General features: G+C 40.0%; 1 protein-coding gene across 2 annotated transcripts in view; it reads left to right on the top strand.

Moving 5' to 3' along the window:
- Window positions 1-27,972, top strand: part of POU6F2 (POU class 6 homeobox 2) — a gene marked incomplete at its 5' end in the record, with an annotated part of 515,308 nt that overhangs the window by 440,088 nt on the left and 47,248 nt on the right. For both annotated transcript variants that reach the window (XM_084230459.1, XM_084230460.1), the window contains one exon: window positions 15,059-15,205. In XM_084230459.1, the coding sequence (XP_084086585.1) occupies window positions 15,059-15,205 (147 nt within the window). The remainder of the gene's footprint in view (window positions 1-15,058; window positions 15,206-27,972) is intronic.

Raw genomic sequence — 27,972 nt, 5'->3', positions numbered from 1 at the left:
CCTAAAACCTTAATAGCCTATCGGGACCACTTTTAAGAACCACTGATCTAGATGAACCTTCTTTGTTACAGACAAGGAAATGAGGGCTCAGGCAGGGCAAGGCAGCAAGTCCAGGACACATATCTGTATCCCCACAGTCCCAGGAAGAGAACCAGGGACTCTGACTTCCTGCTATTTCACATTCCCCCCTGCATCACTAGCCACCTGGTTTCTGCCTATAATTGCACAGTTAGTCATTTTCCAATAGACAGTGGTATTGGCAAGAAGATTTTAAATATATTTTCTCTTTACTGATAGGGCAGATTGGTTTCCTTGGTGACTTTCTGCTCTCTTACATGCGGAAAATTCCCACTCAGCTTTGCTTTTGCTCGTGGTGAGATTAAGCTTTATGTTTTTTAACCTATGTTCAGTTTTATTAATGGAAACTTCCCAAACGATCTATACAACAACTTTTTATATTTTCTTGGCTTACGGCTCCTACAGGTAGTGGTTCTTACTGTTAGCTTAATGTTTCTAGAACAACCTATAACCAATATATTTTGTGAGTGCAGAAGGATTTTATTTACCTCTGAGCATTCAGGTCATGTTTTTGCTTTCTTTTTCATGTACTTATCTTCCTGTTTCTACAGAATCACATTTTCTCTAATAATTTAGACCATTTGTTTCTCCTAATGGCAAAGTTCTCTTCTGAACATAGAGACGCCAATGAATCTGACATAGGTGTGGCAGCCACTCCTACAACATGCAGAGCTGCTGCTCAAACAACCAGCTGCCAGAAATACCCCTGCTCTCTACAGTGAAGGAAATATCAAGCTCCTTCAAGTTAACCCAGGGCTCCATGTGGTGACCCAATTAAAGAGGGCTATGACATGGACAGAAATGACATTTTCTTCTCCCTGCAGTCTAAATGATAAATCTGACTCTTATTCTAAATTCAAGAAAGTAGATGTTCTAAGGCTGAATTGCAGACCCACAATAAATGGGTTGGATTTCTGTTGGTCCTTGGGAAAAATAAGGCCTGACCCAAATGTCGTATCGTTATGTAGAAAGAATGGTTTATCTTCTGATTAGCTTTCTTCTACAACAGATGTTCAGTGAATATATTTTATTTATTTATTATTTTTTAAAGATTTATTTATTTATACATACAAGAACTGGGATACAGGATAGAGGTGTGGGGGTAAGAGGGTTCACCAGAGACAGAGTGGGGAGCAGAACAGGCAGATGGACCGAAATACACTGCTGAGGGGAGCAGCAGGCGAGACAGGAGAGGTCTGCTGGGCCATGTGGGCTGCTCCCTGGCCGGCGATCGAACTCGTGCTGAGGTGGCTGTGGATAGCTTCACAGTGCTGTGTCTTAACCCCTTGCACCACCAGGGAGGCCCCTGAATGTATTTTATAAGGCAAACAAGCCATTATGGACAGTAACAAAATTCACTGGTAACTGAAACAAAGTTCTTCATTTGCCCATGGGTGGATAAAAACAAGATCTCATATGTACCATTTGTTACAAACACATTTTAATAACCAAACTGGCTATGGGGGCCAGTTTGAAGAAGCAACATACATTTTGTTATTTATAAGGGATAACAAACTGAGTGAGCTTATGAAAACATTCTCACATTTCAATAGTAAAATTAGTACCACTAGAAAATATGCATATTCAGGAGTAAAGTAGCCCCAAAGTAAATGAAAGACTTCCATCTTCTTTGGGAAGATTCTCAAAGACCTGAAATCATACCATAAACTAATATAATCCTTATAATCATTTATAAAATCATAGTTTATAAAACTCAGCTCAGTCTTCACACACAGATTTCACTCCCCTCACACACGCAGGCTATGTTGCCCTTCGTGATCCACCTTTGTAATTTTTTTATAACAGAAAACATTCTGTATCTTAAAAGATGATGACTGTTTTAATTATTCAAAATTCAGTTGTTAATTTTTGGTCAGTCAGCAGTTTTTATTTCCCTTTATATAAAATACGTGAAAGTATTTTATGACTTGATGACTATCAATTAGTATTGCTTCCCGGGCGGCAAAGTTGTTTAAGGGTATCTCCATAATATTGCAAAGGATGTGATATTTAGTCTTCCATAGCAACAGCTTGCAGGGGAATTGCTCAGGGGATGTTCTGTGCATATACACATTCGTGCCATTTGCACATCTATTTTATATTTTCCCACCTCTCTCCACCTTCAGAACCCAACTCAGAATTGTCCTAGCCCCATCTCCTGCCTCAACTGTGCTCTGGATATTCAGAATATACCAGAATTTCTGACGGTCTCATATTGTTGTGATTACTCTTTCTTTGGCTCTACTTACCCTTGCTTTGTCATTTACTTGGGATTGAGCTCCTATCAATTATTTCACAAGCTTACTGACCCCCATCCTCTTTCCCTTCTGAACTAGTCAGTTTCCCAGTGTTCCCACAACTCACTGAACACACCTCTGCTCACTGGCACCCATTGGTTCCTAATTTTTTTTTTCAAGATTTTATTTATTTATTTATACGAGCACTAGGTACTGTCAGAAGTGCGGGAGGGTGAGAGAATTCACCAGCGACAGAGGAGAGAGCAAAACAGGCAAAGTCCATTGCTGAGGGGAGCAGCGGGCGGCAGGAGAGGTCTGTGCAACATGTGGGACCCTCGCCTGGCGGCTGGGGATCGAACAGGCGCTGCAGAGGCTGCGGGCAGCTTCGCCACGCCACCCAGCGCTCAACCGCTGCACCACTGGGGAGGCCCAGTGTTTCCTAATTTACCTGTCTACATATCTGTATCCCCACAGTCTGGAAGTTCTTTGCCCAGCCCTCCTTTGAGCTCTTTTTGTCTGCAGCAAGTGAAAACCAGGGGTAAATGGATGATACCTGAAGTACTTCAAGGCAAGACTTTCTTTTCTTGTTCACAGTATGTCCCTGGGGCTCAGCACCTGTACCTGGGTTAACAGGAAATAGCTAATGAACAAAATTGTCCTGAGGCTGCATAAGGCAGACTGTACATTGACTTTGAGCCCCTCATTCTTTCTTGTCTTTCTTCTACCCTCAATAGTATCCATTTTCCCTGCAGGAACTTAACAAGTGTTGAGGGGTGACTTGAGTAAATTAGGCATGGGCAGGAAACAGTGTGCAGTGCTTCCCTTAGCCAGAAACTAGAATAACACCAACTACTGTACCATGGCAGCAATTTATTTCTTAAAAAAAAAAAAGTATAGCCTTTTTCTTTCATCACAGGAGTGTTCCCAGGCACTTGTTTAAACTGGATGATAGAATAAAAAATACAGAAATATCAACAAATTCACCTAACTAATGTGCCATGACAATAGGCAATTGGTAAGAGTAGCACTCTTGTATGTAAGTAAGAAAATAGCATGAAACTCAATAAAAAGATAGATTTTCAGGTTATTAAGTGGAGGACTAGACAGAAAAGGAAATGAGATGTGTAGGCTTGTGGTAACACAGTATTTGTCTACATATAACTTGGATGAAATCTGATTTAGAGTTGGTATGTTTCCATAATGCTGACCTCTCTACTTCAAAATCAAATGTATTGGGTTAAGTTAAAAGCGAGTATTTTTTCTCAACTCTAGGCTTGAGTATTTTATCAGTAAATTTAAAAATAAAAAAGAAACGCATCCCTCTGGAAAGCTTTCTAACAGTCTGCCCCCTTATTACAGTGCCAGGCCAGCCTTCTTTGTTTCCTTACCCCTCCCAAGTGCTCCCTTCTGAGATCTCATTGATCAGCCTGAGTGAGCTGGACCTGGAAATCACTCTCTTCCCAGTGTACTTCCAGAACACTCTCTGTGGCATCCCTGTGTGCTTAAAGAATCCCCTCTATCTACCTGCGATGACATCCTGGGTTCGTGACATCTGAGAACAGTATCACTTTGACCCTGCATCCTATGGCCTGTCCCCACGCCCCCTTGAAGTCCCACCATAAGCTTCACAAAAGGAGAGCATGGCCCCTCACTGGTGTTATTCTAGTTTCTGGCTAAGGGAAGCACTGCACACTGTTTCCTGCCCATGCCTAATTTACTCAAGTCACCCCTCAACACTTGTTAAGTTCCTGCAGGGAAAATGGATACTATTGAGGGTAGAAGAAAGACAAGAAAGAATGAGGGGCTCAAAGTCAATGTACAGTCTGCCTTATGCAGCCTCAGGACAATTTTTTGTTCAATTTTGTTCAGACTCGTAGCTCGTGCCAGGGGCACAGAGAGTCCATGCTTATCGGGAAAGTAACCCCTCTCTCCCTGTCCCTGCTGCCATCTGCATGGGCTTTGCTCTAATCCCCAAGGCTGGCCTAGGGAATGTAGGTTCCATAAGCCAACTCCATCTCCACCACCATAGTCCAAGGATACAAAAATGAAAACCCTCACTCACGCCCACCTTATTGTTTGGCTTCTAAATAACATCAAACCTAGAGATTAAACCCTCTGCCCAGTCCTGTTCCCATGAAATTCCAGGCATGCAATTTCTAGGAATGTCAGGAAGGGTTTGGTCCAAAATATCCAGGGAATCCCTGACCCTCATCTTTAGCTGCTGCCTGTCTTGAGTTGTATAAACTGGAGTATTTCCAACTAATTGGGAACACCGTTGGGAGCCCATTTTCACCTGGCGGGAATCTGCCTGTGCAGCTGAGAGGAAAGTTATAAGCGCAGGTGCTGATTCACATACAGTAACACATTGGGGATTGCTCAGGAGCCCTCCATGGAGAATTGCCCACTGAAGGCTGTGGCCAGTCAGTCAGGTGGTGTGAGAGACTGTAATGAATGGTGCTATAGTTTTGAAAAACAAGAATTAAGAGGAGTTTGCTTCTAAAATTTTTACTCTTTTCAGCACATGGTGCAGGGTCAAACTCGCATCAGATTCCAGTCAGGAGGAGATATCTTCATCTCTCTCCTTCATATGCTTATTCAATAAATGTTGATTGAGGGCCTACTGTGTGGCTGGTACTGTTGAAAGACCTAAAGAGAGAGCAGTGAACCAAAATTTACATTCTAATGAGTGGGGTGAAAAGAACAAACAAATGCGTAATTTAATATCAGATTAAATGCTGTGAAATATGTGAGAAGATGGAGGGTGAAAGAATTTTTTTTTAACCTTTTACTATGGAAAGTTACAAGCATATATAAAAAGCTAAAAAGTAGTCTCAGAGGGCCTCCCTGGTGGCCCACGGTGTTAGGACGCAACCTATGAAGCTGTCTGCATCCTCTGCAGCATGAGTTCAAGCCCCAGCTGGCCAGGGAGCAATGAACATGGTGCAGCAGACCTCTCCTGGCTTGCCCACTGCTCCCCTCAGCAGTGTACTTCAGTCAGTCTGCCTGTTCTGTTCCCCACTCTGTCTCTGGTGAATCCTCTCATTTCCCACACCTCTGGCCTATAACTCAGCTCTTGTATGCATAAATAAATCTTAAAAAAAATAGTCTGTTAAAAAAAAATAGTCTCAGACTGTATATGTGTCTCCACCACAGCTTCTACAATGATCAAACCAAGACGCTTCTGTATCCTTGCCTCTCTCCCCGTCCCGCCATGGAAGCCCAAACATTATACCATTTCCTTATACTTATTTAAGCATGAACAAAGAGAATGCTATTTAGATAAGGCATTCAAGGAATGTGTCTCTAAGCAGGTGACCTGGGGTAAAAGATGTGTGAATGGAAAAGAGAATTACAGAAGTAGAAACAGCAAAGGCAAACACTCCAGGGAGTTGAAGATGGCAAAAAGGCCAGTGTGACTACCCTGGAGGGAGTGAGGGGCAGCAATATGACCAGAAGTTTCCAGAAGGAAAATTATTTTAGCAAAAGTATGTATTGCTCACTATATGCCGGAAACTTCTCCTGTAGTCTGCATTTATTAACCTGTGTTATTTTTTGCAACAGCACTATGAGGCTATTACCGCTATTATTATTCATATTTTACTAAAACTGAAGACACTGGGCACAGAAAGTGTCTCATTCTGTTTGGGCTGTATACCAACACCACAGAACGGAGGCTTCTAGACAACAGAAGTTTATTTCTCACAGTTTGGAAAACAGGAATGTCCAAGGGAAAGGTACCAGCAAGGCTGGGCTCTGGTGACAGCCTCCATCCTGGTTCATGGGCCCTTCGCTGAGTCCTCACTCACAAGGGGCTGGGGCTCTCCCAGGGTCATGATGTAAGAACACAAGTCCCATTTATGAGGACTCACACTTCCTGAGTGTACAAGTACAAGTACCTCTCAGAAGCCCCGACATTTAATACCATCATCTTTGGATGTTAAGATTTCAACATATGAATTTGGGGGACTCAGAAGGTACAAACATTCGGATCACAGCAGAAAGGTACAGCTAGTTACTGGCAGTCTCAGAAATGGAACCCAGGCAATCTTGTTCCAGAACTCACATTTTTAACCTCTGTGTTCAATCTGTGTTGCTCCTTTCAGTTTGAATGTTTCATTCACCACAATTACACTTATGCTTTTCTTTTTTTTAATTGTTTTTATTTTTTACATCATTGTTCATTTTTAAACAATATTTGCTTCCCCCCACCCCCTCAGGTGTAGTCCCCATAGAGTTTCCTTCACCAATGCACCCATGCACCATCACCTCAGTCCCCTGTGCTCCTCCCTCCCTCCCTCTGAGCTCTCTCTTGCCTCTTCCCCTGCAGCATGCCTCTGATTTATAATTGTCTGTTTTTGCTTTGTTGTGTTTTGTACTGTTGTTATTTTTTTTACACTGATGTCTCATTTGGTTCCCCTATATTCCTGCTATAAGTGAAACCATCTGATAGTTTTCTTTTTCCTTCTGGCTTATTTCACTTAGCATAATTCCTTTTAGCTCCATCGATGTTGCTGTGAATGGCACGAGTTTATCTTCTTTGATTGCTGAGTAATATTCTACGGTGTACATGCACCACATCTTGATCCAGTCATCTATTTTTGGGCATTTGGGTTGTTTCCAGGTTTTACCTATTGTAAATAGTGCTGCAATAAACATAGGGGTACAGATATTCTTTTGGATCAATGTTTTTGTGTCCTTTGGCCAGATCCCTAGTAGTGGAATTGCTGGGTCATATGGCAGCTCCATTTTCAGTAGACTGAGGAACCTCCAGATGGCTTTCCATAGCAGTTGGACCAGTTTGCACTCCCACCAACAATGTAGGAGAGTTCCTTTTTTATCACATCCTTGCCAACATTTGTTGTTACTAGTATTTTTTTTTTTGATATGTGCCATTCTTACTGGTATAAGGTGGTATTTCATTATGGTTTTGATTTTCATTTCCCTAATGATAAAGGAGGTTGAACATTTTTTCATATGACTGTTGGCCATTTGCATTTTCTCTTTGGAGAAGTGTCTTTTAAGTTCTTCTGCCCATTTCTTGAGTGGATTGTTTGTTTTTGTTGTCCTGTGAGTTCTTTGTATATCTTTGTGATCAGTCACCTATCAGTTGTATGGAGTGCAAAAATTTTTTCCTAATCAGTGGGGTGTCTCTTTGTTTTGGTTAATGTCTCTTTTGCTGTACAGAAACTTTTCAGTTTGATGTAATCCCAGGTGTTTATCTTTCTACTCAACTCTCAGCCAGTTCAGGTGCAGACTCCCAGCTCTCCTTGAGCACCCCATTCTTTTGTCACTGACCCCCACCCCAAACTGCTGCCATCCCATCAACCCTCCCACTCCAAGCCTGGATACCACTCCTTAACCAGTTTATCTCCTCCTACTTTCCCTCCCTTCCCACCAAATTTCTCTTTCTATTTGACTATAAACCTCAGGGGAGGGGACATGGCCATCAGTTATTCATATGTCTCCCCTCAAAACATAGTGGCTACTGAATAAATGATTGTGGGATGAAAACATGAATGAATAAAAGAACAAATACACTGTCGTAGGCATTATTAATCTTCCACCCGGGTCCCGGGAATTCCCTCTCTTCTTTGAATTGCTCTACCTCCTTTGGGGTACTTTCAAATTGACTCCAAGAGTGAAGAGCCAGCAGTACTAGGGAATTGATTTCCATCCTTTACCTGAGTCCCAGGGACTGTTCTCTAGGACTCCCAGTGGTGTATGAATCCCCAGCTAATTTGCATTGGGTAAGACAGTTCCAAGGCCTAACTCACACTCCAGAGCCCATGTAGTGCATAATTCCTCCTTTCCTCACTCTGTTTTCTGGATCTAACCTCAGACCTAAGGTCATTTTAAAAATCCTCTCTTAGTGAAGATGACTGGTTGATGGCACTTTAAAAGAGAGTTACTCATTGGGGAAGATTACAGTGTACAATGTAATGATTTGCTACATGGAGATATTACAGTAATTCCACAAGCATGTTACCAAGTGCTTCCTTCACCTCACAGAATTACCTTTAGTGTGGGTCATGAGGGACCCAACCCAACCCAAAGGACACAACTTTAGCATGCAACGTAGTGTTTTCAACTGTAGTCCACTATGGTAGTTTCCCAGAAAGTGTTCATCTTAGAAATAGACATTTGCATCCTTTAGGAAAAAATAATAATAATAAAAGAGAGTTACTCTACCCCAATTTTATCACATAATAGGAATAAAATAAATATAATATAAATAATAATAAAGAAAGCATAAATAAATAATTAAAAATAAAATCCAATTAATTCTGAAACTATGCTGAAATCAATATGATACTGCATTAATAAACCAAAGATAATTTAGGATGTCACAATGTCTCAGCGTCATCACTGCCAATTTCAGGCACTCTAGTCCCAGACTTCTGGTTGGCAGAAAATTGGATGGCCAACATTTAGCAAGTTGCCATCTCCATAGGAAAGTGAACAGAGAGCAAGTGTCAAAGCGTGCCTCAGCATTATCATTCACAAAATTGATTACTAAATATTATAAATATTATAACCCATAATAATCATAAGATAAATGGGAAAACCTGGTAGGATAAAATACATACCAAGTGGGTCACTGAGATGAATATGACCACCCTTCCAACACTTGTGTCCTAGAATTTCCTTGAGCTCTTAAGAGAAGACTTGGGGGTAAAAAGTGGAAGTACTGATTTGGTTAAAAGAATCCCAAGGAACCCAAGAGACATTTTCACACATAAAGTATAAGAAAAGTCAAAGGCCTAATGCATGGAAATGAATTTGAAAAGCCACATTTCCCCTCCACTTTCTAAGCAGCCACTGCTACTCATTTCTGACCTTAAATGAGTTGGGAGTTGTGATGAATGCATTTATGAACATCCTTATTTCAAAACAAATGGCACCACAGTTCCAGAGCTCTAAATTGAAAAGTTAGTAGCAAAATGAGCTGCTCCAAAATCCATACTCTATAAAATCCACATAGCTCATGAGGTGAATGATAAAACTATAGATCATGGGCAATTATGCTCCAAAGAAGGGTTCTGAGTCTGCTACACTCATAAGATCCTCTTGGAATAAAGATATAAACACAGAATATCATCACTAAGTTGCCTTATTGTGCTACCATATTTTTATAAATGAAATTTACTGAAATAATTTTATTAATGGGATAATGTAATCAACAATTTTTCATGCAAAATATTGTCTGCTGATGCTCAGATTCAGGAAACCTGAATTTCTTACTAGAGTGTAGGATACAAGTCTGAGTAAAGAGAGGATGAGGCAAGATTAGATAAAGACACCCTTTCATCATGGAGTGATATCATTTATGGTGATATTTATACACAGGACATCATCTAAGAGTGTTTCTTGAAAAGACTTTATCAAATTTTTTTCTTCTCATCACCATTCAACATCCACAAATAATAGGCATGTACACAAAACACTATAGATTTGGGGATGGGAATTTATTCTTATTAAGAGACAAAGTTCTAATATCTGCATTGAGATAGATATATATATAATATATATATATAATAATAGTATAATAGTTATGTAATAGTTATATAGAGAGAGGCATAGAAATATATTATATATTATATATAGGCATAGAAATAGATCACTGCCTATCTTGACAAAATTTTTTGTTGTTGTTATATATATTTTTTTAATTGAGGCAACATCAATTTACAACATAACATGTGATTCAGAGGTGCAGAATCACACCCTTCAGGGGTGTGTTACCATACCACATTCACCACTCACTGCCAAGGCACCCACAGTCTCCACCATAGCCCATTGTGCCTCCTCCCCCCTTTGTCCCACCCCTGCCCCTCTTCTGATAGCCTTAATTTTACATTCAGATTTCTAGGGGTTGCTATTGGTTTGTTTATTTCTGACCTTTGTTTTGTTTCTCTATATTCCATGTATTAATGACACTTTCAAGTAATTGTCTTTCTCCTCTGACTTATCTCACTTAGCATAACTCTCTCCAGTTCCATCCATGTTGTCACAAAGGCAAGAGTTTTATCTTTTTTTTTAAAATGACTGAGTAGTAGTCCAGTGTGTGCATGTATATGCATTATATACACACACACACACACACACACACACATACACACATATGCCTTCTTAATCTACTCATTTATCTTTGGGTACTTAGGTTGTTTTCATAGTTTGGTTATTGTGAATAGTGTTGCAGTGAACATAGGATTGCCTGTATCTGTAAGAGAAACTTTTCTCAAATCTTCTCCCTGAATACCTTCATAATATTTTGAAATGAAGCAGGAATTAAACTCTAAATTGGGTGTCCTTATGAAACCAAACACATAGCATAAACAAAATATGAGAATAAGAAGGAAGGTTTTGTTTTGCAAATCTACCGCATAATCTTTTTTTTAAAGATTTATTTATTTATTTATACAAGCACTGGGTACAGTCAGAAGCGCAGGAGGGTGAGAGAATTCACCAGAGCCAGAGTGGGGAACAGAACAGGCAGACTGACTGAAATACACTGCTGAGGGGAGCAGCGGGCCCAGCAGGAGAGGTCTGTCGCACCATGTGGGACCCTCATCAGTGACCGGGGATCGAACCTGCACTGCCGAGGCTGTGGGCAGCTTTGCAGCCCAGTGCTCAACCACTGCACCATCAGGGGAGGCCCTGAAATATTTTTTAAAGCATATTTATCATTTAAATCCTGAAACTTATCTCATCTAATAATCATGTTAGCTATCTAATAGCTCCCTTCACACTACTCTTTAAAAATAATAAATACAGTTAAAAATATAAAAATAAGTTATTCATGTTCTCATTATATACAAGAGTGAGAAATCATTTATGGATGTGAATTCTAATTCTAGTAAATTGATTATTCAAGTCTTCATGAACAATATGAACTGTGAGTATAATAGTTAGCTTTTTTTTTTTAAAGATTTATTTATTTATGCATACAAGAACTGGGCTATCGGCCAGAGGTGTGAAGGGTAAGAGGATGCACCAGAGAACAGAACAGGCGGATTGACAGAAATACACTGCTGAGGGGAGCAGTGTACAAGACAGGAGAGGTCTGCTGCATCATGTGGGTCAGCAACTTGGCTGGGGATCAGACCCATGCTATAGTGGCTGCCGTTAGCTTCATAGGACTGATACTTAATCCATCAGGGAGTCCCATAGCTAGCATTTAGTACACGATATATGCTAAGTGTTGTACTAAACCTTTTGCATGTGTTATCTCAAGTGTTAATCATAACTCTGAATGGTACTATTTTTACACCCATTTTATCCCCAAGAAAATGAGGCATAATATAAAGTCACAAACCAAGGCAGTCTGGTTTGTGCTGATGTCTTCCATTGTGTAAATGGACAGATGGACAGGCTCTGCAAGGTTTGGAGTCTTTCCTTACTGATACAAAACTGTTTTTTTTTTAATTATTTTATTTTAAACTCTAAAATTATGGAAGGGGATGAGGGACTGTGTTAAGAAAGTAATGTTTCTATTAGTACATTTTTAGACTATCTGAGGATTCCAGAACTATAGCTTGATATGTTCAAGGCCCAGAATCTAAATGAATGTGACATGAGAATTCTAGCCTTCTGCAATTCCTTATTGTGCAACCTCCCGTATTTATAAACAAGCATGCACTAAAATTCAGTATGTCTTTTAAGCTGATCTGTTGAAAACATAAGTATATAATACAGTCAGACTTCAGTTAGCCATCTTTTGCTGGTTAGGTACACTGAAAAAAAAAAATCTGAAGGCTGAAACACCTAACTTGGCAGCAGCTTCAAAATATCCTGTTGGTCCTAGAATGTTAATGTTCACATGCTCATTATGTGCATTTATTGTGCCCGGACTTCCCGCTGTCCAAATCTACCCTGCATCTCCATCAAGAAGAAATATTGATCGGAACACTGCTAATATGACATGACTGGGGACAATACAGAGTGACATGACCGGAGGTGATGAGGAGAACACTTGTGGCTTCCAGGCCCTCCCCTCTCTCTCTCTCTGCCACATATCTTAATGTGTATTACATCCCTGCCTTGGCAGTCACAGACAGAAAAGCCAAAAGATATTTATGAAGCTGCATCCATCAACTACACCAATGATCTACCTGAAATGCTGTCAGCTTACAGACTGACCTGCACCCGCTGTCTGTGTACACCACACTCCTTCCCTTTAGTTCTAGTTCTGGTTCCAGGGGCCAACAAGGCATTTCCCTACAGCCCATAAGCCTTTCACAGGGACCTAAGGGCATGGATCACAAATAAGAGTCACTGAGTTGGCATTTGCTCCATTAAGAGGAGGAACAAATTGGATTTCAATCTAGGACCAGGATACAGTAGAAATAAATATTAAAAATAAAATCTGTATATTTGTGATTTCTGGAGCATTTGTCAGAGCAGTAGAAGTATACCCATTCCTGGCTCCATCACACAAAAAAGTAGATGGTTTGTTTGCATTCAGAATGATAGTTTATCCTTGTATAAGCCAGAATTTATAACAAATACAGGGGCTATCCGAAACAATATACCGAAGCCCTAAATGTAGGGACTTCTCAATCTACTCTATTACATTCCATAATTTCCAATATGAATTTTTGGTTGACCTACATGTTAGGGAAATGTCTTATAACCTCTAAAAATATTTTCTCTTCATGAAGTAGAAGTCATGATCTTCTTTAGAAAGCATTTTTTTTTCATGTACTGATTTAAAATTTTCACCCAAAATTCATGGACAAAATTGTATATTCAATTTTAAAACCAAACTGCACATAATTTAGTTTTTCTTTGAGTATAAAGAAGTTTGAGGTTTCTCTGAAACCCAGACATTCCGTTGTGAATTCAATTTGTGTTGCACAAACAAATGTAAATATAACAGCTGGCAGATAACTTGAGTTGTCTCACATGGCTGTGTGGCTGTGTCCAGTGGTTTGGGGAAGACACTCCTCAGGTCTTCTCCTTAGAAGTAGAAAAAAAGGCAATATGAATTTGTTCACTTTAGGTAACAAGCCAAACATATATTGTTACTACCTCACTTATACTGTAAATATATACTCAGAAAACCATGATCAAGGTCAAGTTGAGTTTTTAAAATCCCATGGTGGTAATCTGGGATAAGACAGGGCTTTTCTTTAGGTCATTGAATGAGAAATTTTTTTCTCCTTAAAAAGGAAATCATTGTTGTCTTTTAGGAGAGAGATAAAGGCAAAAGACACATAAAGTAATGAGCTTAAAATGGATTTTCATTTCTTAAAAAAATGTGCTGGGTCAAATGGAATAGTTACATGAACTATAGAACTAGTTACATGAAATTTGGTTAGACATGAATAAAGAAATCAAAATAAGAATATTGCATTAATGAAAAAAGAATTAGTTCATTCCTGTTCTCTCTGAAGTTCTTTTGAGGATTTCCTTCCTCATTAGATCTTATGAACTCCTGGCAAAGCAACTGCCAAAGAAATTCTATAATAAAGTGTGTGTTTTGAGGGAAAGAAAAAAAAAGGGAAGAAGAGAAAGAAAAAAGAAAGACTGAGAAAAAAAAAGTATCATCTTTAAAAGAACTTCTAGAATTTGAATTAAGTATGGCGTTAATTTTTTTCCACCAAGTCTCAGTCTTGGCAGGTTTCTGCTAAAATGCAGGAATTTCATGGATGTGGGATCTGGTGATGGAAAATGCATTATTATACAGAACAATTGTTGTACTTGAGAGAAACTATATGGGGAAAAATAACACCCTAGAATAAATACAAATGAAATTCATGTATCAAAACCAATACTGTGAAAATAGTTTAAATGTTTCTTGAATTTATATCTAGTCATTAACCTAAATGCAGATTTTAGTTCAAGCCACACTTCTGCCTCATGGTCAGAGGGTCTGAAAACCTGTGGCGTGGAAAATTGGCAGGATAAAGAATATTGAATTGGTCTCCATGGAAAAACAGATTTTGGCAGCCATAACCTCCTCTTTGAGCAGTTTTCCTCCTCCCTGCAATCACATTCTCCTCCCTATTTCACTTCACTTCACTGACATAGGCCAAGGGAAGGCCATGTATTCACCACATTAGCAAGCAGATGACCACTCACCAAAGGACCTTTCTCACTGGGCATAAATCCTATATCCAAGGTGACCCCACTAGAAAAACCCCAACCCTAGACTCACCCCCTGAAACCACAAAGGCTGGAGGTTTCCATCTCTAGTGCCTTTGATTTCCTTTTTTCTTGGAGAACCTAAAAGAAATTGCGATTCACAAATGAAAATGATAAAATCATACTCATTGAAAAATTCTTACAATCCATTCCTCTCCCCCATTTCTACCCCATCCTGTTTTAATCCTACATTCTGTCCTGTTATCCCAAAGAAAGTGACATTTTCTTAGAGTTTTATTTAGTCTAAAGGACAAAAATTCAGGGACTTCAAAATCATTTCTCCACCTGGGAAGATCCTAATATTCCACCTCACCTATAAAATCAGACTCCCTCCCTCCCGGGGCTAGTCCTAAATCCAGGCTCCATCAAGCAGCGCAGTGTTTGTGGAGAACATTTTCCTTCCAGCCTCACTTCCAACCTCTCCCAAACCCCACAGCATTAGAGGGAATGTTCCCCAGGGTTCCTCCAGTGGATTCCAGGACCGACCTTTGCATGAATTAAATGGGACAAGAATTCATCCCCAGTGAATGTTGTTTCGGTGTGCTGTGCCTGTGCCTCTCTCGGTGGTTTCACCCTGATCTTTTCTCTCTTTGCAGCTGGTTAATAATCCACTAGCAAGTCAGGCTGCAGCGGCTGCGGCAGCAGCAGCCATGGGCTCCATAGCAAGCTCACAGGCCTTTGGCAATGCCCTCTCCAGTCTTCAGGGGGTCACGGGTCAACTAGTTACTAATGCACAAGGACAGGTGAGTGGGAGATGGGAACAAGAGTGAATTTTTATGGCAGATTGAACTCAGAAAGGAAATGAATTTCTTTTGCATGACAGTGATATGTAACCACATCCATTCGAGGCAAATAAATAACATTTACTAGCAATGTCAAGAATAGGAGAAGGGTTGGGAGGTGTTTATATTTTAGAAGCAAGGTATCTTTTTTTCCTCCCAAAGGATGTCTTAAGTTTTATTTTTTTTTTATTTCTGTAGTTTGACTCATGTTATAACCTTACTTGAAGAAATTCCTTTTCATGACCGTGGCATTCTTTAAAAAATAATAATTACAATAAGTTATATTTTCAAAATAAAATTGCGCTTCTTTCTGTTTTTGTGTTTTTTAAGCTTGGATAATGAGGGAAACTAGTAGATTTCCTTTTTTATTGCCCTAAGATTTCTAAATCAGCTTTAATAGAGTCTATTTCTAAATGTATGGGAATGTGATAGGAAACTACTGAAGAAATCCTGTAAGAGCAATAGAGAAAAGGGTGAGTTAGAACGACGGCAACTGCAAGTCGGACACACTTGCTGCTTGTCAGGCATCTGGCAGTCTCTTGTTCGCTTGTGGAATCACTTCAGTCCACAGGAGCCAGTGACATTCCCTCGTGCCATGTCACCCCTAACTTGCACTGCTTATGTGCCCACTCCTGGTCACCAAGACACTGACAAAGCTCCAGCTAAGGGTATTTCTTCATCAAGACCTCCCAATAAACCTAAAAGCTTCATGCAAAGCAAACAAGAGGTCGTCTTATTTGGCCGTCTGGACATCTCCCATTTGAAGGTCTGACACGGGGTGCAGCCTTGGTGGTTAGGACACCTTGTTCTCAAATTTCGCTGTTTCTGCTGATGAGGCTTACATCCTCGCAGGTGTTTTCTTCTCAGAGCTATTTATCCACCAGTGTTACCTCTTCCTGCTTGGCCTGCTCTGTGGAGAACTGGAATTGCGATGTCCTGAACCTTGTTTTTATTTTACATAAACAGTAAACAAAGATGCATTATAAGCTAAACCGTTTCCATCTACGTCCCAGCAGAAAAAAAAAGCTGACCTTGTTATATTTCCTGGGCGGGTGTGGGATTGTCCCATCAGAACCCCGAAGGCTGAACGATGGAGCTTGTCAAAGAGCAGCCCCAGGTAATGAATCATCTTATCACAGGTGCACACCACACATATTAAAGGAGGGTTGTATGAACACGATGCCCTCCACAGTAACCTTTCAATGTCGGCTTTAACCCTTGTTCCAATCCCTTTTCATCAAAGAATCATTTTATGCAGCCAGGGCTAAATGGAGGCTCTCAAAAGCCTATTAAGATTTCTGAAGGGATGGGGTATTGGTGTGGAGGAAAAGTTGGTTATAATATCTATAACTCAAACGCAGATCGGGTCAGTCTTGGAAGCTGTTTCCTAGAGTTGTGCCGCAAATAGAATACTCCAGTTCCTTCCTGCCAAGCAGCTGGCCCTTGAGATGTAAATGTTAAGAGTTCAAAATAGAAATAATATCTACTGATATTGTATTTTCCTCTGATTTTTGTGTTCCAGTGTCCAAGTAAAATGTACCACAATACCTCATCCCTTTAGTATTTCTGATAGAGAAAATGTTTCATAATTTAAAAGGAATCATTAGGAATTATTCTTCTGATGATCAGATGACTAATCAGCTGGCCAGCCCCTTTCTTGGGGACTAGAGTTACAATCTTTGTTCTGTATGACCTCTGCCAGCCCCCATCTCAGGAATTTCTCTCCTAGCACCTAAGCAACCATAAGAAAATGTTTTTGATCAATACTCTGCATATCTAGAATGAGTTAATTTTATTTTAACTTATTTTTTATTAGAAACTATTTTAATGCATTTGATTAGTTTATTGATTATAATAAATATGGCAGACTAATGTAAGATGTTAACAGGGGAAAGTGGATGAGGAATATGTGAGAACTTTCTCTGTTGTCTTCTCAATTTTTAGACACTGTATTCTGATAGTTGATTGCATGTGATACATAAACCTCCTAATGTAAAAGATAATTACTTTTACAGAGAAATCAATAATGCCCATTGTTGAAGTCTTGTCTGCAAGTTTTAGACACATGCCCAATGGCATCCTACCTTCCTTGAGTACAAGAAGAGACCAAGATACATTCCCAGTGGATGAACTGGCCTCATTCATGTAGCAAGCACTATGTTATTTTTTAGCGTTTGGATTATAAAAACAAACATCTTCCTGGAAAGAGAAGCACACCCTTCCCTTCATCTGTTTATACAAAGATGGTTTTCTGAGCCTTTTGAAGTCATCAAAGTACAACAAAAAGGGGAAAAAAATTGCGTGTGTGTGTGTGTGTGTGTGTGTTCCTTTGGCTTGTATTATTTTGCACACAAGATAAAATATACTAGAATCATGGTAATACAATTAAAGTTGTTCAAAATACCATTTAAACTAGGATTTTACGTGCAACCCATTTTAATACTTAAAAATCTTCACAGTGCTTTCCCAGAACAGGTTTAAAAAAAACACCTCCGAATACATAGAAATTCTTTCATTTGAATTCTTGACATCAACTGTTTTTTTACATTTGAGAGTTCACCTTGGAGTAATAACATTAAAATCTAAACCTAAATTTGAAAAGCATGTTTTACTCCACTAATAATTTGGTGAGGCAGGCTGGTTGAGAAGGCATCATAATTTCAAAGGGTCATTCAATGATCAGAAATGCCCTAACCCTTGCTCCCCACTGCAAAGATTCTCTTGGCTACTTGGAAACCAAGTTAGGAGCCCTGACTGAATTCAGACCTGCCTGGAATCTGGTTTCTGACCCATTTCTTTCTAGTCTTACAACCCGGGGGCAATGACCATGTCTTAATAAGCTGGAGGTTATTGAGAACCCTCAAGGTCTAACAGTGAGGCAGCCAGTACCATAGTCCGGGGCCTGTCGCACAGCAGGTGCCCAGCCCACATAGGAGACCTGCTAGACTCTCCCTCCAGGCTCCTGGCATTGCACTTGCAACAGAAAGAAATCCTAACACCTAGGATTTGCAGTTTTACTTCCCTGTGTAGGAAGTCTCAATCTATGTCAGAATTTTTTTTGTTACTTTTTTTCAACAAGTAGTTATGAGCATATATAGAGGAGAAAATTCAGTCATTTGTATATTTTTCTGACTGTCATTCATTATGCAATTAAGTCAGAAATCAGACACTGTTCCAAAAAGTGATTAATTTTATAGAAATATTATATTCAAAGGTCACAAAGCACAGATCTTACCCAGGGAAGTTGATGTAATTTATTTTAAAATCATATCATACTCAACTACACTGTAAGGTGGGAAGGTAGCAAAGTGTCCCACTGGCCATTAGTGATCAGGAAACATAATGGTTATCACAGAGCAGAGACAAATGTTCCAAATCTCTTTTTTTTTTTTTTTTAAGTCAACAAACATTTTCTTTATTGACAGTTCTGCAACACTGAAACATAAATTAATCTTTTCTGAAAGCATTTCTTATTTAACCCAAGTTTAATTTACAGTAGTGTTTCTTTTTTAATTTACAGTAGTGTTTCTTTTTTTTTTTAAGATTTATTGATTTATTTATACAAGAACCGGTGTACAGGCCAGATGCACGGGAGGGTGAGAGGATTCACCAGAGACAGAGCAGGGAACAAAATGGGCAGACTAATGAAATTCACTGCTGAGGGGAGCAGCAGGCATGACAGGAAAGGTCTGCCGCACCATGTGGGACCCTCCCCGGCCGGCTGGGATGGAACCGGTGCTGCCAAGGCTGCAGACAGCACAGCACTGTGCTCAACTGCCTGCGCCACCAGGGGAGGACCTACAGCAGTGTTTCTTTATCCCCAGAAATATTCCAAGATCCCCCTTGGGTGTCTGAAGCCACAGATAGCACCAAACCCTATCTATACTGTCTTACCCTACACAGAGACAGCTATGATAACATTTAACTACCAAATTAGCATAGTAAGAGATTGACACCAAATCTCTTTACTTACTGAATCAGAAACTCGTGCAAACACTGAATCTAAACAAAGGAATGAGCACTGGCTATAGATTTATTTGGATCTCAAGTCAGCCAATCACCAGTTTTTCAATGTTTAGCAAATGATTAAAGTTCTCTGAGCTTTTAATTTCACTGTGAAATAGAAACAATAAAACCTAATCCCCCAGATTATGATAAATGTGTGAAAAAAAGACCATAAGTGCCTGAGTATAAATTAATGATACAAACAGTTGACATAGTTATCATCATCATCATCATGATTTTGGTTTAGAGTTTGTCTAGCATTTTCTGGAGACCTGTGTTTGGTTTGAATAAACAACAATAGGCAGCACCGTGTACAGACAAAGTGGCTGGGCTCTGGCACCAGACTGTGATCCACCAATTGGGAGGCCCTGGGTAACTGATTTACCCTCTGTGTGCCTCAATTTCCTCACCTGAAAAATGGAGATAATAATGGCACCAGCTTCCAGGATTAACATGCTTAGATTGGGGTGAAGTACATAGTTATCATTCAATAATGCTATTACTCAATAAGTCTTGTTATTACTATTCAAAATGCTATGTGTTCTCAGTTCAAAAGTGTGCCCACAAACCAGCTGTGGGTGTGTGGGGGTTTGAGAATGTGACACTAATTGTGGTAGGACATCAGAAATCTCATCTTTACCTTGGATAGCTCAGTAGGTATGATTGTGTGTACATGTGTGTGTAAATGTGTGTGTGCACACGAATGCACACTCCTAACACTCATTCAGTGGGTATGTTCAGGATTTGGCAAGTAGATTTACCATCGATTTGTTCAGCTATAGAATTGGCTTCCCTGTGCCCCTGGCAATATCTCCTTATTGGCATTACATTATTGCAGAAAAGTAAAAGCAAATGAAATTTTATTTTATCCTGGGGCTACAAAAAGCATTTTACATTTTAACTGAAGCTCAGAATGTTTCTGATGAAATTAGTTCTCAAGCATCGTGAATTTTTCTTAAGTGGAAGCAAGTCAAGTCCAAGACCCTCCATTTTTGCTTTAAAGAGCCAGTCAGTTAAAAGAAAATTAAAAAACATTTTTTAATATATAAAAAAGACAAAAATTTTAAAGGGACTTACCTAACAAGTTGCCCCAAATACATATACTCATTATATAAAAATATAATTGCTGAGTAGAATATTTTTGCCAGATGGAAAGATTTGCTGCTGTGGTATGGGATAAGGACTACCCCTAAAAAGGATCATAAGATTATTATTAAAGAATAATCTGCTGATACTAGCAGCCTTGATTACACAAAATTATTAATGATGAGTTGCCCCTATCAACAATCCTGGGGAGAGAGAGAGGCAGGAACATCACCTGCCCACCCCAGCAGGAAGACCATTATAATATCATTACTTTCAAATGTGCCTAAAAGTATGTTTTAGAACTGAAAAAAACACCAGGATGTCCCTCTGACTTATGATAATAAGCTAAATATTATCATAGGGTAGTTAACAGTATGAGCTTCTAGGGAAACATGTCTAACATTTCTTTTTTTTTTTTTGAACATTTATTTTATTTATACAAGAACCAGGGTACAGGCCAGATGTGCAGGAGGGTGAGAGGATTCACCAGAGACAGAGCAGGGAACAGAACAGGCAGACTGATGAAATACACTGCTGAGGGGAGCAGCGGGCGAGACAGGCGATGTCTGCTTGCCATATGGGTTGCTCCAAGGCTGGCGGGGACCGAACCAGCACTGCAGAGGCTGTGGACAGCTTCACAGCGCTGCACTCAACTGCCTGCATCACCAGGGAGGCCCTGAACCTCTTTTCTATAATAGTTATTTGGCTTTGAATAGTTATAGAACTTTCTGGGCCTCTGCTTACTGATAATTCCTCATCAGTAAAACAGCAGTGATAAGACTTCTCATATACTTTTGTGGCAGGATTAAAGAGATAATAGCAGGAAAAGTACTTAGCTCAGTGCCTGATATGTTATAAGAAGTTCATAAATAATATTATTTTATTAATAAGTTAATAAGTTGTATCTATTAATTTTAAGATGAAAAACCAGCCATTGACCCTGAACTATGTCAAAAGTAACTTAATTCATAATTTAAATAAATATGTGAGAATCTTATAGAGCAAATCACTATAAGGTCAACAAAGATAATAATAAATGCAAATCTCATCCAGTAAGTGTCCACTGAGCCCCTGGGTGGATTTTCCTAGGTCTGCATAGCTCTAACAAAGTCATTGCTGCATACGGTAGTAAACTTATTTTCAACTCCTGTGCAACGTACATAAATATTGTGTCATTTTGACAACGTGACTATAGCAAATGAGGTGCATTAGACTTACTCAGCTAAAATCAATTGACCAGGACTGGGAGTTTTGCATATACTCTTACTTCATTTTTTAATAAGGAAACATGTTGAAAATTAAGAATATTTTGCAAAAGATCTTTTTATACAACCGTTAAACATTCAGAGATGGTGCCTGCTAACATCTAAACATTCAGAGTTGGTGCCTGCTAACATCTTTTCCTGTACACTTCAGTTTTCTTGCTTATTTTTGATGAAGTAAACATTACTGACGAGGCTAAGGCTTTACCCCTCTTTCCCAGGTGATTACTATGATAAAACTGTGATTCCGTTCAGTCAAGTTTTGCATTTATATTATAAAATATTGATTTTAATAATTAAAAAGACATGCACAGAATACCATTTTTGAAATACAAATAGAATATAGCGTTTAGACATTTTACATAAATAAGCTTCAAACATATTTGTTGAAACTCCCGTCTAGATAATTGGACATTCAGAGAGCGTGCTTGTGTATTTCCCCGCAAAGTGCTGTGAGGAGCGCAAGCTGTTTATGTAATACCGTTAACTGATGGCTTGGGCCATATTTTCTAAACCAAATCTCAAAAGATATTAGTTTCTCGTTTGCAAATATATGAAGCGCTTAAACAGTATAAAAATTAAATCACATTCAGTGAATTACACATCAAACAGCATGTTAAAGAAAATAACATTTTTTAAAATCACCTCTTTCTAGAGACTGGAAAATATATGTTCATGGGGTCAATAACATTATATGAATTTTACCCTGGCTTCATCCGAGTAATAAAAATAAAACAATAACAACGATAAACAACTTCCATCTTTCTACTAACACATCATATTTCCCCTTCGAGTCCAGTTGCGCTTTATTTCCACATTTCAGGAGAAGCCATTGCATTAAGGCAGTGTCTCCCTAAGCGTGCGCCTCTGGGGTGCGGGGGTGCGGGACAACCAGTCCCTGAAGAATGTGCACAGACGCGGGCGGTCGGATCGGGGGAGGCTCGGGGGCGCCGCGCCGCCCTGGGCCGGGAGGGCTCCAGTCCTGTCCGCAGGGACTCGCGCCTGTGACCGCGCTTGGGGCGTGAAGCAGGATGGTTTCCGCACCACACTCCACCTCAACTTCTTTAACCCCGCTTTTCCCGGACTTACTGCCCCTCCCCCGCCCCAACATTTCATAGAATCACGTAAGCGAACACCCTGTAGGAAGTGCTGCAGGAAGTAATTCAGTCATCCTGTCCAAGAATTTAATGTGAAGTAATGATTTAAATCAGAAATGAACCACGGGGGCGAGAGGGTTTGCTTTGCCACTGGGGCTTTGTGGCTGCAGAAAGGCCTGGCCGTTTTGAATGCTCACACCTCACATCGCGTTTGCATTAAAAAGAGGTCTCCCGCTGCTCTGAAGCAGTCCCAGGGGCTGTAAGATGAACACCCCGGGCAGATCAACCTGTGGTGGCCTCGAGGCGCCCCGCTGAAGTGTGTTCTCTCTGGGTGCCGCCTTCTGCAGTGCCTGGTCAGCGGTAGAGGGGAGGAGGTCGACTGGCCGGGTGACACCAGCCATTCGGAGGAGGGGGGCGCCCTTGATGGTAAATGGAGCTAATGAGTGCTGATGGCTCTGGGCTCCTTAGTGATTACGCAGGAGATGGATTAGGTGGGAGGCCTTGCTTCTGTGGGGGCTCAGCTGCTGTCACGCCGCATGTAATCAGGCCTCAGAGTGGCTCAGCAGCATCAGCAGAAGCCCGGCCCTGACCCTCTTTATGACAGGGAACTGTTCAACCCAGAACTTCACTGCCTTGCCAGCGGTTGCCCTTAAGCCTTCTGCTCCTTCCTTACCTCCCCATTTCTGAAAAGAAAGGGTTAATGTCTCTAGTGACCTGGCCCAAAGAGCAGGCCAACTTAGGGAACTGAAAATAAAGCAACTTCTGAAATCTTTTTTCTACCTTCTTCCCCCTCCCCCACAAAAATCAGCAATGCAACCTGTAATTAAAAGGGAAAGGCAGAAATCTCTCTCTCTCTCTCTCTCTCTCTCTCTCTCTCTCTCTCTCTCTCTCTCTCTCTCTCTCTCTGTCTGTCTTTGACACACACACACACACACACAGTTTGGGGAATTCCCTTAAAGACTGTGCCAGAGAGAACCAAGCCTTCTCTAGATCTAAAGGGGAACTTTGGTTGTTTTGCTGTCACATTTTTTTCTCTCTCTCCAGAGAATCCTTTTCATTATTGTTATTAATTCTTCATCTATGAGTATTTCACTTTGCTGAGAACAGGGGAATGTTTCCTTGTATTAGCTCCTGGGTCAAGACTATTGTCATGTCATTTCTAGCTAAAGAATAGGAACAGTGCCCAAATCACCATTTTACAAGTAGACAGCTATCTCAAAACTAGTATGACTTCTCAGATCTTTGTTTCACTGACATAGTTTACATTCCATGCATACATAGTGCAACCTCGTGGAAAAATAGTATCACTGACAAATGTTCAATTGGCTCATTCAGTGAGCAAAGTTGTTATTAGTGTAGGGTTAATTTTTAGCTGACTTTTCCTTTGGATCTGTTATAGGACAGGGAGAGGGGCAGCCCAAACCCCGCAAACCTGCCTATTCTAAATGGGTTCTACCATCCGCCGCATCAACACAAAATACATGAGACTTTAATGGGAAGGAACTTTAATAAAACTAGGAAACAATACAGGAAAGGCAAAGAGTCTAGTTTCTAAATGAAGCACCCAAAGTTACCCATCCCCTCGTGGGTAAAAGTCCATCCATATGGGATCGGCCCAGAGCCTGCCACAAGTCTAAAGCATCTTCCAGTGGGGACCCACAGACAAGGGTCAGAAACAACCAGACAAGCCCGGAAGGAAAAGAGCAAAATCAAAATCAAGATAAAAGCTGCCATTGTCATCTCCCCACCTCACCCACATCTGTGTCACCCAGTCCACGACCAAAAGACAAGCGAGTTTCTTCACGTGTCTCTAGGCTCCATGCGCCTCCTCCAGGTCTCCTTCTGGCTCCATCCTGCTTCCTTCCTTCCTCAGTCTCCTCTGCAGCCTCTTTTCCTGCTCAGCTCCATCCTCCATTTAGGTGGGGAAGGGAACCTGGAACCTCCCCCTTTCCTGGGGACCACCCTGTTACAGATCTAGTGTATCCTAGAAAAGAATAATAGATATAATGATATCTCCCATGCACTGAGTTTGACCAGTTTGAAGCTGGTATCAGTGAACTGAGAATTAAATTGACTCGCTGGGATAACATCTATAGTAAGTGGCAGAACTGAAGTTTGAGCCCAAAGTCCACATCCATCCACGTGTATCATACTCAGTTTCTTGGGTTCAAAGACCTACATTCATTTAGTAGATTCTTATAGACATGTGACAAATTTTGGAATCTTCATTTATGCATCTGCAAATGGAAAATTGATTAACTCTTGCCCATCAATCTCAGAGATTTTTTCCTGAAGGTATATACCTACACACTTGAAAATAGTAAAAAGTTGTAAGCCTTGCCAAAATAAGTACTGGGAATTATAATCACTATTCTCACCTTTATTATTTTTGCTGAGCGAAAGAACTAGAGAAATAGGTTCAGGGAAGTTTCTAAAAGAAAGAGATAAATTTAAAAAATCAACCTCGTCTTGTTAGAGAAAATCAGCCTCCTAAGGACTGGTATCTCCTGCCCTCCAACCACACATCCTGACATCCTGCCCATGAGTGTTCAGTAAATACATGGTGTGTGCTTCAAATGGCCACTAACCCAAGTAAGCCTACCAGAGCTAAATAGGAAATCCTGTCCAAGTGAATCTTCGGGTAAGGGGATTTTGGATTTTTGGTGGTGGTGGGTTTTTTTTTTTTTTTTTGTAATATCACACAGCATGTTGTATTACTGATTAAGCTCCAATGCAGAAATACTCCAGACATTTCTATATCCTTCCGTTTAGAAACTGTCCCTCTAATGAGATAAGCCCTTCCTAAGAAAAAGAAAAATAGCTAATACTGTGTTATGAGAAACCACTAATTTTAAGTTCCACATAAATATTAAAAATGTGGGTGTCTTATCATTAAAAATTTACATATGTATTTGATAAATAGCCTTCAAGCAAATCCAGTATCAGAAAGACTATACACTGGGATGTTGATGATGGCTTTCTTTTTAGCACAGAGTTTTTAGTAAAAAGTCTGGAATGGAAGCTAGGAAATGTTAATTAAACTTGATTTGAGTCTGGGGGCAAATAAAGAGAGCAAGTGCTGAATTTGGTTTAGGTTTCCTAGAGCAACATCAGTTTTGTTTTGTTTTTTGTTTTTCTGTAAATGATCTTTATGGTTAAGTAGAGCATTGTCAGAAAGGAGAAAACATTAAATTCAAGTTTGAGATACATTCCATCTCCAGGTATTTTTCATTATATCATATGCCATATGCCCAGCAATGCACCCAACTTTCTTGTTGCATCTTTCATAAATATAGGTATCATGTCATCAGCTCACTGGCCAAGAAGAGAGAAATGAGAAACAGATCAGAGATAGGTAAGAAGGGAAAATTCACAGCTCAGAACATGAGAGGAGTCGGGTTCAAATTCAAATGAATTAAATTAAATGAATTAAATTCAATCCAAATGAATTTAATAGGACAATGTTCCAGGCGGTTCTTCATCTCATCAACTAATCTTTTTAGCCTTGTAAAAATAACAGTATAAGTAGATCCTGAGAAGATGTTAAGAGATAGAATATGACAGTAAAGTCAAGATGTGATATAACTTTATGCTTGTAGATAAAAGGCTTCAATCAAGCACCACACACATACACAGAGAAACACATTATACCCTCTCAAGATATGACAGTGGTATGGACCAGTTGATTTCTTTGACCCATCTAGCACCTGAACAAGCACAGGAAAGACAATGGAAACAAAGGTTCTAGCAGTAAAGATTTTATTCATTGGCCAAGTTATGCTGACAGGGAGCTCCTGCTCCAAAGTCCTTCTCCCTGAACTGGGGAGGAGCAGAGACATATATGAGGGAGTACTGACAAGCTAAAGAGTCTTCCTCAGCAAGATTTCAGAGAAATAGGCAGGGTTTCCAGGAAATGCATTCATGCCCCTTTTCTTCTTTCAAGTTTAGTCTTGACCAGATCTGTCATGGCACCACTGGGCATACTTTTTACTGTGGTAAAAAGCATACTGTGCTTAAGGCTTATCTTATTTCTACCTCCATCTTGGTCTCAGTGAGTTGTGACTGGTTTTCTACAGTTTTGGAGAAGATAAGCAAAGCAAGGATGAGAGGCTTCTTATTAAAAAAATAAATAAGGGCTTTCCCTAGTGGCGCAGGCGGTTGAGTGCAGTGCTCTGAAGCTGTCCGCAGCCTCTGCAGCAAAGGTTCAATCCCTGCCAGCTGGCGAGATACCCACATGGCACGGCAGACCTCTTCTGTCTCACCTGCTGTTCCCCTCAGCAGTGTATTTCAGTCAATCTGCCTATTCTGTTCCCCACTCTGTCTCTGGTGAATCCTCTCACCCTCCCGTGCATCTGGCCTGCACCCCAGTTCTTGCATGTATGAATAAATAAATCTTTAAAAAATAAATAAAAGTAAACAGGAATAGAGCAAAGATGAACAGAGCAAGGATAAGGAACTTAATGTTACTGGCCCAGTGACAACCCTTGCCAATAGATACTCAGAATCATGCAGTCTCTCAGAGCAGCTAATGTCCATGTGCTCACATGGAAGGCAACTCATGGTAAGGAGCACAGGCTTTCAAATTAGAGCCCATCTCTAAGCATCTCTATGATCTCAGAAAAGGCATCTAATCCTACTCAGCAGCGGTGTTCTCTTTCTTGAAAAAACAGCAATATCTTTCCCTCAGAGTTGTAAGGAAGATTAGTACTGACTATAAGACAATTAGTAAATAACTGCCATTTATTGAACATTTTCTGCATACCATTACTTAGCATTTGATATTTCACTTCATCTTCATTACAACTACAGAATATGATTTGTTCCCATTGTACTCATTGTATAGATGAGGAAAATTTCCAAGATCACCAGCTGGAAGTGGCAGAATCAAATTCAGGGTTTTTTGATAGCCAAAAAAAAAAAAAAAAAAAAAACCTGTTTTTAATCTGTGCTTTTACAATAATTCAACATATTTTGTTCACTGATGTATTTGAAGTGGCTTGAATAGCACCTGGCACATTGTAAACATAAACATTATAATAAAATTTGTGGACTGAATGAATATAATGCTTCATACAAGCTGAGGTGCTAGGCTATGAGCATTTTGCCTAAATTTATCATTTCATTTTATTCTGACCGTAATCTTACACTATTATCTCCAATTTACATCTAAGGAAACAGAGACTCAGAAAAGCTAAGCAGCTCCCAGGACCACAGAGTTAGCAAGTGAAAGAAGCCACATTTGAGTCCATGCCTGGCTGCTTCAAAACCAAGCTCTCAC

Source organism: Talpa europaea (assembly GCF_964194135.1).
Source record: "Talpa europaea genome assembly, chromosome: 3".
NCBI classification, from domain to species: domain Eukaryota; kingdom Metazoa; phylum Chordata; class Mammalia; order Eulipotyphla; family Talpidae; genus Talpa; species Talpa europaea.
The sequence above is the reverse complement of the archived record's forward strand: the minus strand, read 5'-3'. Positions and strand labels throughout refer to the sequence as shown.